The 14,917-nt window shown below is 32.2% G+C and overlaps 3 protein-coding genes across 3 annotated transcripts; all 3 read right to left on the bottom strand.

The window, feature by feature from the left end:
* Positions 1–404: 404 nt before the first annotated feature.
* On the bottom strand, positions 405–2,520 carry LOC131047255 (putative UPF0481 protein At3g02645). Its single transcript, XM_057981119.2, has 3 exons — positions 2,446–2,520; positions 1,531–1,922; positions 405–1,482 (listed from the first exon to the last, which is right to left on the bottom strand). Exons 1-3 carry the CDS (start codon positions 2,518–2,520, stop codon positions 405–407), a joined length of 1,545 nt encoding a protein of 514 aa, XP_057837102.1.
* Positions 2,521–11,451: 8,931 nt separating this feature from the next.
* LOC131047254 (putative UPF0481 protein At3g02645) lies at positions 11,452–12,420 on the bottom strand. The gene has a single exon (XM_057981118.2). It carries the CDS (start codon positions 12,418–12,420, stop codon positions 11,452–11,454), a length of 969 nt encoding a protein of 322 aa, XP_057837101.2.
* Positions 12,421–12,438: 18 nt separating this feature from the next.
* On the bottom strand, positions 12,439–13,098 carry LOC131856709 (putative UPF0481 protein At3g02645). The gene has a single exon (XM_059208602.1). It carries the CDS (start codon positions 13,096–13,098, stop codon positions 12,439–12,441), a length of 660 nt encoding a protein of 219 aa, XP_059064585.1.
* Positions 13,099–14,917: the final 1,819 nt, after the last annotated feature.

Genomic DNA, 14,917 nt, shown 5'->3' with positions numbered 1-14,917 from the left:
AACTTTAAAGTCACAACTATTAATGTAAAGTATTGTAATTATTAATATATACATACAAAAATTGATATTTTATGTGTCAAACAATAATTTTTATTTGTACTATTATTGAAACAAAAAGTATCAGCAACCCTCACAAGCATTCATACATGCTCAACTATAATGATCTTCCCCTAAATGATATGGGTGATTTTGTTTTATTGGATTCAAATAGTCACCACAAAATTTCAGATCTCTTTCGTGAGGGCAGTATGCTTGACAACGGCAGCATACCTAAAGGCAGAGTTGAACCCGTCTCACAAAACAAAAAAAAATTTGTACCCTGTACGAGTAAATGAAGTGTTATATCAAAGAGAAGAAATGACCGTCAGCAGCGGTAATTACAAGATAAAACTCTTCCGATTGGCTTAGTCCTGCAAAAGATTACTTTGGCTCCACCAACGCTTACAGTCATACACAGAACAAAAAGCCTGGAAGCAAGTCAGAAGCAGAAGTATCCCCGTGGCCAGAACTGTCAAGAGCTGCAATGAACCAAATATGTATTTGTTTACATACTTCTTCGCAGCAACGTTCCATCTGTTGTTATAATGCTTGTTGACGTCCGCTATAACTTGGTCCAAATATTTAACTTGCGTCAATTTGACGCATTTACCCAAGCCGTTCCACAGGCTTGCCACTTTCCCCTCGTCTTCCAGGTGATTGTAGATAATCCCGCTCTTTCTTAGTAGCTGAACATCATTGACTGTGTCGATGATACCGTTCATGAAATCAGTGGAGCGAGTGAAGATCAAATCACCAGGAGACGCGGAAGCTTCGAAAGCCACCAAATTTCTGAGAACTACTTCGGTGTTGGAATCCAACCTCACTTTGGGAAGATAAAGAGTTGCACTGGTCTGGTCGAAGCGAATTCTGGTAAGATCTCCCTCGGTCGGACGCAGTGTTACTCCTGCTGAGTATAATTCGGAGACCGAGGGAATTTCTAGTTCGTCGCGTGTTGGAGGAGTTTCCACTGAGGAATATGCTCTCTCCTCATCTGTTTCAACATCTTTGCACTTAATTGATAGAGTTTCAAAAGCAGAGACAAGATTCGTGGACAACTGCGTGACCAACTGGACAGGCCTTCCGCTGAAGACACGCTCAGAGAGTGCCGAGAAGACCTGAACAAGACTGGTTTTTAACGACGAGAGAGCCTTCCATAAAGCTTTCAGAGCACGCCTTAAGCAGGTTGATTCCGGCAAAGAGACAATAGAGTAGTATAGCGCCTCCAATATGTGACCCCTCTCCTTTATGTACAGCCTTGAACTATCCCGCTTCCTCAACATAAAAGGCGACAATTCTTGACAGACGAGAGTCACCAGATTGCAGAGCCTTTCTTCCGCGTTATCTTCCGAACCCAACTGCATTTCCAGCAGCTTCTGTAATAGGAACAAAGGTAACTGATTCTCGAGCATCATCAGATCTCTCATAATTGCGTTGTGGGTTGCACTTCTGTGAGTTGTATCTAAAACTCTGGCGAGTCGCTTCACCTCGGACACTTGCGAAGAAATCCGATCCGCTCGTTTGACGTAGTACTGCAAGCAGTCGAGCAGGAACGACGCGTCAAGAGCCATGAGCCATGCAAGGGGTTCCTCCTTGTAGTCAAGAAATTTCTGGTAGCAGTTCCTGATTTGCCAATCGTACTTCTTCACCTCTTCCACTACAGCTTCGAATTTACCGGTTATGGTCTTCTCAAATCTTGGCGCAGTAGCTACTTTGTATCTGTCCATTTCGAACAGTTGGGATCTCCAATGGTGATATGGTCCAATGGAGACGCACTGCGGAATATATGCTTCTGGCTTCACTGCCAACAGCTCGTTGGGAACACTGAAGACGGATACACAAATGTCGTTTTCTTCTTCTTGCTCGTCATGAAATTGCAGGCCTTGCTTGATTTGAATAAGCCAGAGTTCTTGATCCAACTTTACTTAATTTGCTTTCATTAATTCCATGATTCCAAGTGGACAATCGATGAGATATCACAGAAAGCAACTGGACGCGTAGAGGATCGAAAGCTCAAATGTGACAAAACAACTGGGCAGAGGGTCATATATATATAGCTCCATCCTCGGCTCCAGCGAAAGAGCGAATTGAGTTTTGTTAGAAGATAAATTAATTATCTCCTAATACTGTCGGCAAATACCATGCCATCACCAGCTGACCAAGCATTGTCTCTAGCCGCCCAGCGCTGTCTTCAGCGGAGGCACGTTGTTCTCGCCAAGCTTATCCTACCTATTATTATTTATTGTGTATCTGCCTCTAAATAGCACGATTAAGCCTGAATTCCTCAAAGTGCATTTCTATGAATTTCTCCACATCCTTGATTTCTTACATAGTATCAGAACTCTAGTTAGACTTTCTTATCCGATCCATGGTTTCTTCCAAGTTTCAGAGAAATCTCTGTACTTGTACCGAGAGTTTGAAAAGCATTTCTATACCTATATCAAGTGTTTCTGGTCGATATTTGGCACTTTGTGTTGTGTCCATGATTGTACATTTGATACAAAACATGATTTTTTAAATTTTTTTTACTTTTGTAGGTGTAGATACAAATAACAAGGGCAATTAGAGTAAAAAATGTTTTTACTGTTGACATTTTTGTGGCCACCAAATTTTGTGTCACTAACTTATAACCAGTCTTTTCAATGTTAAATAAATTTTACATAATTTAACCTTGAAAATAATTTTATTTTTCTAATACATGTAATATGCATGAGAGAGACTTTAGCTTTCTGTCTGCTATAACACACCTTTATCTTTACCTAGCTATTTATTTATCAGAAAATATTGTACCAAACATACACCTCTCCATTGTAAAATTCTTAATATAAGAAGCACCACTCCATTTGATGAGTCATGTGGTATCTAATAATCTTCATTAGAAATAATATTGTAAGAAATAAATAAATAATCTTTAATTAGTTTTAATCAATTTTATACACTAGAATCTCATAATTTTTTCTTATTTCTGAATAGTTTAAACTATTATTTTCGAGATTTAAATTTTTCCACTCTTTAGGGTCTTTAAAGTACCCCTATTGTCATACCCCTATTTGACATTGAACATAGACACAAAATAATCATTTTTGTTTGTTTCTTGTTAGGTAACTCATCTACATGTGCTTACATGCTGATGTGGCATTTCTTATCGTGTGTGCTTGTGGGTGTCATATATAACGTCACCACAAGTCAAGGTGATGAAAAAATATGAGTTTCTATTTATCCTGATCTACCATTTCTTACGTGGCATTGGACCACTGGTTAGATTTTCTCCTCCGATCCTCGATTTCTTTCAAGTTTCAGAGAAATTTTTGAACTTCTACCGAGAGTTTGAAAATCATTTATATACGTACAACATCACATGATAAATACTTGTTACCCTCAGATGGTACTGCAGACGGTGGGAGAGGGCCCTCTGATACGGCCAATCTTATCCAAAATAGCTCGAATCACTAGGTTTCAGACGATTTCAAGATGACAGATGTAACCTAGTGAGAGTTTTTGAAGTCTAAACATGGCCTACCTTTACAAACATTTTCCTTTTGAGGGCCCTCTGTGATACGGCCAATCCAATCTAAAATATGTAAGTAGTAACATAAATCAGTAGATTTCGGACGATTGTAGGATGACACATGTAACTTAGTTTTACGAGTCTTATTCTGCGGCTTAAGAGGTAAGATTTTGAAACCTTTACAAACATGAAATACATATTCACGTTGAACAAAATTGCCCGAAGCTTTAGGTCGAAGGATGTGGAAGATTAATAAAAAAAAAAAATTTGAAAGTGAAAATGTCAATGATGCTAATATTTTATTTTTAGCTTCATTATTTTCAGTTAATGTCTTCACTAACAAATATTTACATTTGCACTAGTGTAATCACATTAAGGGATTTAGTGTTATACACATCAAATAAATATATTAAAAATAAAAACAATAAGCAAATAGTAATTAAATAAACTATTTTTTAATAGTAAAAATATAATTTTAAATTAAAAAATAAATAATGTAATTTTTTTTTTCAAATTATTTTATTATAAATATTTTTTCTTTAATGCATGTGGTATCAAGGGATGTGTTGTACTAACATCACGTTGTTACTATAATATATAGGTGGGTTACTTGATTTCTATAGTGTAAAAAAATATAAAAATGGAAATTGCCAAAATAAATTGTTTATAAAAATTAATACATATGCTTCCTAAACAAAATATTTCTAATAATTTTTCATCAATTAACGCCTATTCTACATAATGATATGTAGCTATGGAATCCCTTTTATGTCATCTTTTCTAGCGGCACACTAATTTTCTTTCCATTATCTAAAGTTGTACAATGCTGAAACCGGAAAATCTAATTATGAACCCCACAAAATGTCCAACCATAAACAAACAAGACTCATAACTATTCCAACACCATATCAAGAGAGCTCTCATAACTATTCCAACACCATGCCAAGAGAACACTACCTCAAAAATACATAAACTTGAAATAAACAAACAAAATCACAAAAATGTATTCAAGACATGCTTGATTCTCTTATTTTCCTATCTACCAAGATGTCTATATGATAATAGATTTCTCCTAGACTTGAAAATGTACAATAAGCTATGGAAGAATGGAATTGGTTGTTTCATGAAAGTAATTAGAAAAGTGATGATTGTTATGGCTCTCAAAAGACTAATTATGCAAAAGATTTCAAAATAGCATTACGACTTTCAATTTTCCAAGAAGCGAGAGGTGGCTCAAAAGTGAGGAGGAGCAAGGCTTTATAGGCATCCTCATGAGTGCTTTCAAGATTTGGTAAGAATGTGGGATAAAAGAGTGGTATGGAGGTAAAGCATTGCTTATCCCACATTTGTCGAGTTGATGTGATTGGGAGAGAATTAAGGGGATACATAGAGGATGAGTTTGTGATATGGTGAAGATTAGGGATTCATTTAAGATGGATTTATGTAGAAGGATTTTAATGAATTAGAGAAATTAATGAATTAACACATAAAGTATTAAGGAATTTATTTTAAAGATAATAATATATGTTTAAGTAAATAGAAGAATTATGATAATATATGAGGATAATTTAATAATAATAGAAGAATTATGATAGTTATGAGGACCTTTTTATGTGTCTACAAGAGTTACATTTAAAATTAGTCCTATTGCTACTCATTGTCAATTCTCTACTTATTGTTTAAGTTTGCATTTGTTTTGGAATTATGTCGAAATATATATTCAAACTATTATATTGATCTACCTCCAAATTTTAGTTTGACACTTACAAAACTAATTTTTTTTTACACATCAAGTTATAATTTAACAAACATATAATAACATCCTTGTTAAATAATTTCATTTCATCTCAAAAGATATATGATTTTAAATGACTAGAATTTAATTAGATGAGTGTGTTTAGGAAAATCTCAAGTGATATATTAAATGAAAAATTTCTTTTGAGTTGGTGGAGTTTTTTTCAAGGTAAAATTATCATAATGTTTATAAACATTATTTATGGTAGAAATTTTTATTCAATCTTTGCCTATTATGTCACTAATTCATATTGAAATTATAATAACTCAAATTAAATTTTTAAGACAAAAACTCTATTGTAATTTAGCTAAATCTCCAAAATTTCTTTTATTATTTAGAAAGTATTTTTTTAAAAAAATTAAACAATCAATGCATTTGATTTATGCTCAAAATTCTAAATATTCTTGAAATGCTCAATGAATTTCATAATACTATACTATGAAGAATATGTTGTTGATAATGTCTCCTTGTATATTAGAGGAAATAGAAATAGAAATACAGCTACAAATATACTCCGTTGATGAGCATTATGACAAAATTGATTACATTATAAGTTCAACAAATAGCTAAGGCTCACAGAGACTAGAATGTAGAGGTTGTTGCCATATAGAAATGAAGGATGTAACATGCAATAAATAACTATGAATAAAATACATACTAATTAAGTTATTTATATCACAAATAAATTATTTTCCTAAAGCCCTAGGAAAATATCAACTACCAGTCAAAAAATAGCAAAAGTTAACAAAAAAAAAAAAAAAAAATTCATAAAGAAATAACATAAAACCATAAGTTAAGTTTTCTCATGAGATTTTTAAATATCAATTTAATTGTAAATGATGGTATTGAAAATATTAGTCTTTGTCTTCTATAAGGGAGGGAGTGATGATATTAAAATGCATTAATTGTTTTCTCATGAGATCTTAAAATATCAATTTAATTGTAAATGATGGTCGTGAAAATATTAGTCTTTGTCTTCTATAAGGGAGGGAGTGATGATATTAAAATGCATTAATTCTTGTCCTATCTGTACATGAAATTTTTTTTAAGCTCTAATTAGAAGGAATATATGCTAGAAGAACAAAATATAATAATTCTGCAAATGACCATTACCCATAATAGAGGATGGTCTCCTATCCTATGGATTTAATTCGTTCTATTTATTTATAAATACAAAGATTGGATTTCATTAATTCTTGGCCCATCTTTAGGCAAATCGTTAGGTAATATATGATAGAAGAATAAAACATATTAATTCCACAAATGATCAGTTCCTATAATAGAGAATGACCTCCTGGTTTGTTCCTATGATTAGATATATTTATTGTACAAACAAAGGGACTTATTTGTAGCTACCCACTACACATAAAATATAGTCCAATAAAAATTTATCTATAATTGAAATAGATCCTATTTGATTAGATATATTTATTGTAGAAAAAAAGGGAATTATTTATAGCTACCCACTACACATAAAATCCAGTCCAATAAAAAATTGTCTATACATGAAATAGATCCTATTGAACCAAATGATCAAGATGAAAGCACCCAATAAACATTTCTTTGTTAAATATACATACAATAGAACCCAAATCAATACAATGATTCTAGAATGGGGCTTATATTTCTAGAAGTTTCTAAATATTCTTTTAATATTATTTCTAATTGTTTCTATGAATTCTTACACATTCAATACTACTCCTACCCTTTTATTAAGAAGTTTATCCCAAAGTTTTAAACTTTCCTATTGTATCCTTCCCTCTTTATGACACTATTGTTTTGTAGGTCTCTTTACTTATTGATTTAAAAAAAATTAATTAATTTGGGATTGTAACGGGTCTATACAAAATTTCAAAAGAGTACAACCTTATAATATTTGGAGATAATCTTAGCAGTATAGACAAAGAAGTTACAAAAGAAGCATTGGGCTTAAATGGAAAAGGATGAATAAAAAAAATCAGTAATATATCTGACAAATAAATAACAATATCACCTAGCCTTTAGATGTGTAGAAATTTATATTATATTTAATAAAATGAATCTGCAAGACAATGCAACTTTAGCTTCAAAATAACATAGCAGATGGGTTCTCTTTCTTTTCCATGAAAGCTTTTGCCACTTGCTATCCTCCAAAAGCACTTTTCATCTAAGAGGGCCTAGTTGGTATTAGGTCTAATAAAATATTATCCCAAAACTAAGGAGGACATATAGCCTACACAATTCTAGAGCTACAAATTAAATCCAAACTATGATTAGTAACTTTTAGTTCTTAGGAATAAAATTGATGTAAAATAAAGTTTCTACAACTATTTGAGAATTTTTTTTTTACTAGGAATTGCACATACAACTATTAGTTACACTAAGGATTTTAGGAATCTTTTTTTATACAAACAACTAATTATTCACACTTTATATGGATAGCCCATTCAATAGACCCAAAAAATTTAGCAATATAGAGATGTCGAAAGTTAATCCTTATGTACAAAACAAAAAATAGTTAACTTGTTAGAATAGTTTCAAATGTGTGATTTGTTCAATTATAAATTATCATTATCATCCCATTGAAAAATTCATGGTGTACGGGTAATAGGTGGTACTCCTAATATCATTTATATTTTCCAATTCCTCCTCATTATAATAGGGAAACTCACAAATCAAGTGGACATGTAGTGAGATTGTTATGCAACACTTATCGAGTACAATATATAGAAACTAAAACTTATACATCAATACATAACAGTTTCATCAAAATAAATAAATAGGGGACATATGCCTACTGCTACCAATGATATAAAACAACATAATTGTTCTAGAATAAAATAAAACACAATAAAAATTCTCTAGATGTGTATAAATTTATAAACACAAAATAAAAACTCATTAAAACCATTGCAAGCATCTGACCTCTAAATTTTACACAAATTATGTCACGGAGTCATTTGTTCTAAAAGAAAAATACAAGAATGTCTACTAAGTTCATCATTGCCATTACTCAAACTAGAGTACAATAAATGGGAGTTACAATGGAATTTATATAAAAGAAAAATGGCCATTTCTAGTCTTAATGTAAGCATTAAGAAAATTTTGATTTTTTAATGAATACTAGCTGCATCATTAATGTTAACATAAAGAAACCTTTACTTGTCTTCATACTTGCATGCATAATACTAACATTAAAAAATCTCTTTTAAATTTTCCTCCTAATTCACCAATTTATTTATTTTCAAAAAATTTCTCAAAAACCTTGGAAAATATCAGCTACTAATAAAAAAAATGGCAAATGTTAATAGAAAATGATTTGAACAAAGAAATAACATAAAACCATAGGTTAAATAATATCACAACATTTTCAAGCAGCAATTTAATTATAAATTATTGTGCATGAAAACATTAGTGTTCGCCTTATATAAGGAAGGGACTAATAATCAACTTGAATTCTATAAGATGAATCATTATGTGCATCATCTCCAATTTTTTTAGTTTTATTAAAATTTATTTAAAACCAATGAATAAGTAAGTAAACTTCATGCTTGACGAATATGAATTAAAGCTATGAGATTTCCACAATCCATTTTGTATTCTAATGTATTTTTCTGGATTCCATTGTGTGTATTTTTTTCCCATCAACGTTTTGAATCACACTCCTTGATTCATCATCAGGATGAAAATAATTCTACAAACATGAAAGATGTTGAGTTGCATATTTGAGATAGAATATAAAGAGGAGTGGGGTAGGGGGGGCACGAGGAACAAGGAAAAAGGAAAAGAAAAAAGACCACCTAAAAGGATGGGTGACCAAAAAAACCCCTAAGAATAACCACCCAAAGAAAAGAAAAAGGAAAGCCAAGCAACACAAACAAACCACTTAAAAACAAAAAAGAATAAAAGAAAATAAATCAAAATAAAGAATATGAATTAATCTAATAGCAATTGTTAGTTGACTAAAATATATACATAGTGATTGTATGATTTAACATTATTTGTACTACCTTTATAATAGGAAAATGTAACAAATTATTAATTTTTTAAATAAAAATATTATCAATTTAATCCCTTTTTAAAAAATGGTGCATTTGGAAGACATTATCATATCTAACCGTATTGGATAAATAAATTGGGTAAAGTGATTATTACCTTGTCATTTAATAGGTTGAAGTACAAATATATGTAAAAATAGTTTAAGACCTAAACTAATTATTGAGCAATATAAATTAAGAAAGAATTTTGCATAATTAAATCATTAAAGGAAGTGTTAGTAAAACATAGAAAATGATAAGTGAAATTATGGTATGTTGTTAATTAAATAGGGTTTTGAATATGATTAATGATACTTGATGTGAAATAAGATTTTATCAAATATGATAAGTATCACATTTATATCAAATATTATTTAACAATATGTTTAATACTAGGCATATTTAGTACATTCAATGTCCAAATACAAGAATCACAAAACTAGTACTATAACTAAGACTCGTATCTCCAAAGGGCTATATCCTTTTATCTATAGTAATTCATGTAATCGTAAGTTTTCATCTAATTCAAAGGTGATATTTGTTGTAGTTTGAGTCCACACTGAATATACTTCTTTAGTTTTCTGAATTGTTGCATCTAGAAGTGAATATTTATAATCATGATTGGCTTTGACCTTGATAGTATGGTATCATACAAAGAGAAGGAAAAGAAGTTAGAACTATATTTAGAGATGTGGATATTACAATAACTATTAGAATGGTATTAAATTCAAGACAATCCAGATTAATAGAACCCCGCTACTTAGACAATGTATGACTATCGAATTGCTAGCTTCAATTAAACCTATGTAAGAATGTGAATCAACACCCAAATTATAAGGAGGAATCCGTCCATTCTACTAGGTACATGAAAGTTTAAAAAATGGAATAGCTTGGTATAACAATGCTATATTATTTAACTTTAAATAAGGTGGCATGATCTTACATCAACAAGGATGACCATCGTTTGACTACAGATACCACCTAGGTCAATATTGTTTATCTTCATCAACATTGATTGTTGAGGTTTACTCATTATCTAATGGTTTTTATACAACTTTGTTGAAACCTTGAGGTTGATTACCAATTTTAATTTCCTCCTATCATATTAAATTTCTTTATAATATAGTCTCATTTACTCAAGGTACATTATCATCTAGTTTAGTCTTTAAACTTTTATCCTACAATTTAATTGTTTCTATTGGCTTGATTATGAGTACTTCTCCCCTCCATTTCCTTCTCTATACATCTATAGTTGCATTCTCACAAGAAATAAATAGGCTTTTCTTGTGCAAATGTACACTCCTACTACATTATTGGCTGGTTCCCTCTTAAAAAAATTCTTGCACACCTAAATTTTTTTGAAGGCATAAAGTTTCATATCAAAATATAGAAATTATAATTAGAACATCAATTGACTAAATTATACAATTAATTACTTACAAAATTTATTACATTGCATGAAGAAAATCTAGAACCAATGAACTTCAAAAACAATACAAACGTAAAGATATATTTTTTAAGAATAAAACAAATATTCTACGAATGAATTTAGTTTGTTAGATTTAATAGACACCACAAAATGTCAACCAGCCTTAAACCACACACGCTAAGCAATATATTAAGCTTAGAGAATGTTAGTCAACTTTACGCTTTTAACACTTTTAAGCCTAGAAGTGTATTTGTAGTGTGACCACACACCTTAAACAACATATTAAGCCTAGAAAATGTAGTCAACTATGAGTGTTCAACACTTCTAAATCTAGGAGTGTAAGCTTAATGTGTGTGACTTAAGTCAATCGCAAAATGTTAAATGTGTTTTGTAATGTTTGTAAACTTGACAACAACAACAAAAAAGAACCCACTGTTTTGATTTTTTTTTAAAAATAAGAGAATGCTTTATAAATGATTTTATTGTCTTAGATTCAATAGACACCACAAAATTTCAAATGTGTTTTGTAAGGGTAGCATACTTTGACAACGACAGCTTCAAACAGACAAAAACTTTTGTACCCTGTGAAAGTAAATGAAGTGGTATATCAAGGAGAAGAAATGGGCGTCAGCATCGGTAATTGGAAGATAAAATACTTCCGACAGGCTTAGTCCTGCAAAATATTACTGTCGCTCCACCAACGCTTACAGTCATACACAGAACAAAAAGCCTGGAAGCAAGTCAGAAGCAGAAGTATCCCCGCGGCCAACACAGTGAGGAGCTGCCATGAACGAAATATGTATTTGTTTACATACTTCTTCGCAGCAACGCTCCATCTGTTATTATAATGCCTGTTCACATCCGCTATAACTTGGTCCAAATATTTAACTCGCGTCAATTGGACGCATTTACCCATGCCGTTCCACAGGCTTGCGACTTTTCCGTCGTCTGCCAGGTGATTGTAGATAATACCGCTCTTTCGCAGCAGCCGAACATCTTCGACTGTGTCGATGATGCCGTTCATGAAATCAGTGTAGCGAGTGAAGATCAAAGCGCCAGGAGCCGCCGAAGTTTCGAAAGCCAGCAGATTTCTGAGAACTACTTCTGTGTTGGAATCCAACCTCAATTTCGGAAGATAAAGAGTTGCACTGGTCTTGTCGAAGCGAATTGTGGTAAGGTCTCCCTCGGTTGGACGGAATGTTACTCCTGCTGAGTATAATTCGGCGACCGAGGGAATTTCTAGTTCGTCACATGTTGGAGGAATTTCCACTGTCGAATATCCTCTCTCCTCATCTGTTTCCTCATCCTTTTCATCTTTGCGCTTAATGGATAGAGTTTCAAAAGCAGAGACAAGATTTGTGGACATCTGCGTCACCAACTGGACAGGCCTCCCTTTTAAGACACGCTCAGAGAGTGCCAACAAGAGTTGAACAAGACTGATTTTTAACGAGGAGAGAACGTTCCATAAAGCTTTCAGACCACGCGTTATGCAGGTTGAGTCCGGCAAAGAGACATTCTCGTCATCATTCTTCTTAGAAATGGTATCGTCCATTCCTGCTGCAGGGACAATAGAGTAGTATAGCACCTCCAATATGTGACCCCTCTCTTTTATGCACAGCCTTGAACTATCCCGCATCTTCAACATAAATGGCGATCATTCTTGACAGACAAGACTCACCAGATTGGAGAGCCTTTCTTCCGCCTTATCTTGACAACCCAACTGCATTTCTAGCAGCTTCTGCAAGAGGAACAAAGGTAACTGATTCTCGAGCATCATCAGATCTCTCATAATTGAATTGTGGGTTGCACTTCTGCAAGTTCTATCTAAAACTCTGCCTAATCGCATCACCTGGGATGACTCTTGCGAAGAAGTGCGATCCGCTCGTTTCACGTAGAACTGCATGCACTCGAGCACGAACGACGCGTCCAGAGCCATGAGCCATGCAAGGACTTCCTCCCTGTAGTCAAGAAATTTCTGGTAGCAGTTCCTGATTTGCAAGTCGTACTTCTTCATCTCTTCCACTACAGCTTCGAACTTACCGGTTATCGTCCTCTCAAATCTTTTCGCAGCAGCTATTTTGTATCTCTCCATTTCGAACAGTTGGGACCTCCAATGGTGATAAGGTCCAATGGAGACGCACTGCGGAATATATGCTTCTGGCTTTACTGTCAACAGCTCCTTGGGCACACCAAAAACGGATACACATAACTCCTTTTCTTCTTCTTCCTCATCCTGAAATTGCAGGCCTTCCTTGATTTGAATAAGCCAGAGATGTTGATCCAACTTTACTTCATCTGCTTTCATTAATTCCATGATTCCAAGTGGACAATGGATGAGATATCCCAGAAAGCAAGAGCACACACAGGGGATTAAAAATAGAGGATCGAAAGCTTAAATGTTGGAAACAGCTGGGCAGATTGTCATATATATAGCTTCATCCTCTGTTCCAGCGTATGAGCAAATTTATTCCACAGAAATATCTGTACTTCCTAGGAGAATTTGACAAGCATTTCTATACCTAAAGCTTCACATGATAAACGCTTTACGCTCAGATGATACTGCAGATTTCAGAGGAATTGCAAGATGACACTTGAACATAGATTTATGAGTCTTATTCTGCGGCTTTAGAGGTCAGAATTTTAAGTCTAAACATTCCCTACCTTTACAATCATTCTACTTTTAAGTAGCTCTTTTTTATCAAGGTGAACTACACAGTCACGTTGAACACGATTGCCCTACGTTTTAGGATGAAGGATCTGGAAGATTTCTTTAAACACATTTGAAAGTGGAAATGTTTGCACACGTTATTGATATTATTATTTTGTTTTTAGCTTCCTTATTTTTGGCTAATATCTTCATTAACAGATTATTTCTTTTGCATTTTGTAATTTGTTCTCCAAATTTGTACTTTTAGTGTAATCATATAAGGCATTTCGTTTTATAAACATTAATTATATTTCAGAAATTATAGTTTTACAATCATTCTTAAACAAATTAAAATTAAAATTAAAAAAATTAAATTAAATTATAAATATTTAAATTAAATATTTTTTTTAACAATGAAAATATAATTTCAAATTAAAAAAAATAATGTCAAACAATTTTATTATACACAGTTTAATATATATGCAAAAATTGATCTAAATTTAATTTTTTTTAGTTTTTAAAATAGACATGTTTAAGTTTTCTTATTAATTACAATTGTTTATATTATGAATATATATTCTTCTTAAATCATCTTTAATAATTGCATATATTGATTATTCTATAAATGCTTTTATTTAGTACAAATATATCTTTTGTCAAGATACTCATTAAAATATTTTAACTTTGACCATAATAATATCTAAAATTTCAACTAACACTAACTTAAATTATTAAAAATAAAAAATATTATAGATCTCTTTAACAATATTATGGATAATATGTACATATGATTTTGTTTTAAAAAAACAATCAATAAATTTAAATATTGTAATTAATCGAAAAATGGATTGAGATAGATCATCAGACTCCAGATCATCACACCTGCTATTACATAAATAAATAACTTTTCAATTTATTGACTTCATAATAGACACGACAAAACAACACCCTCGAAATAAACGTTGTTGATATGGATTTAGTTGTTCCGTTTCGATTTGGTTTGGCATATGCCGGGTCAGATTTGCTTGTCAAAATTTGTTGCCGTCCAAGCTCTTCACTCCCTTTAACTAATCTGCTCTTTACGCGTCAAAATATGATTATATAGGCCATAACATTTAGATTAGTAACAGTTGTTAAAAAGATCGAGAGAAAGAAGAAAGCAAAGGACATTGTTGTGACCAAGAGTGGAAGGACGAAGACAAAGAAAAACACTAAAATTCTTCCATTGGAGGAGGAATTAAAGGACACACAAAATATGGTTATTTAGTTTAATCTCCCTGCAATTTCTTTGGATGCTCTTATTCCTAGGTGCATTGTTGTTGTTTTTTGCTGCTAATCTTGATGCTCTAAACTCTTTTTTCTATAAGTGTGGTGTTAAGAAATAAAACATGAATTTATTATGAACAGAAAAGCTATTAACCATCCTTAATGGTGAGTCAAGACTGTGTCTTGATTTCATAATAATATATATTTTCTATGTTTTAAT

This window comes from Cryptomeria japonica, chromosome 7 (assembly GCF_030272615.1).
Source record: "Cryptomeria japonica chromosome 7, Sugi_1.0, whole genome shotgun sequence".
NCBI classification, from domain to species: domain Eukaryota; kingdom Viridiplantae; phylum Streptophyta; class Pinopsida; order Cupressales; family Cupressaceae; genus Cryptomeria; species Cryptomeria japonica.
Note: the sequence above shows the minus strand (reverse complement) of the source record. Positions and strands in the feature narration are given on the sequence as shown.

Bases quoted from the DNA above. Each gene is read 5' to 3' on its own strand.
- LOC131856709 (XM_059208602.1), bottom strand. From the start codon at position 13,098: ATGGAATTAATGAAAGCAGATGAAGTAAAGTTGGATCAACATCTCTGG.
- LOC131047254 (XM_057981118.2), bottom strand. From the start codon at position 12,420: ATGCGGGATAGTTCAAGGCTGTGCATAAAAGAGAGGGGTCACATATTG.
- LOC131047255 (XM_057981119.2), bottom strand. From the start codon at position 2,520: ATGGACACAACACAAAGTGCCAAATATCGACCAGAAACACTTGATATA. The intron at 1,923-2,445 runs GTACAAGTACAG...ATTCAAATCAAG, and splicing joins AAATGCTTTTCAAACTCTCG to CAAGGCCTGCAATTTCATGA. The intron at 1,483-1,530 runs GTCCGAGGTGAA...AACTCACAGAAG, and splicing joins GATCGGATTTCTTCGCAAGT to TGCAACCCACAACGCAATTA.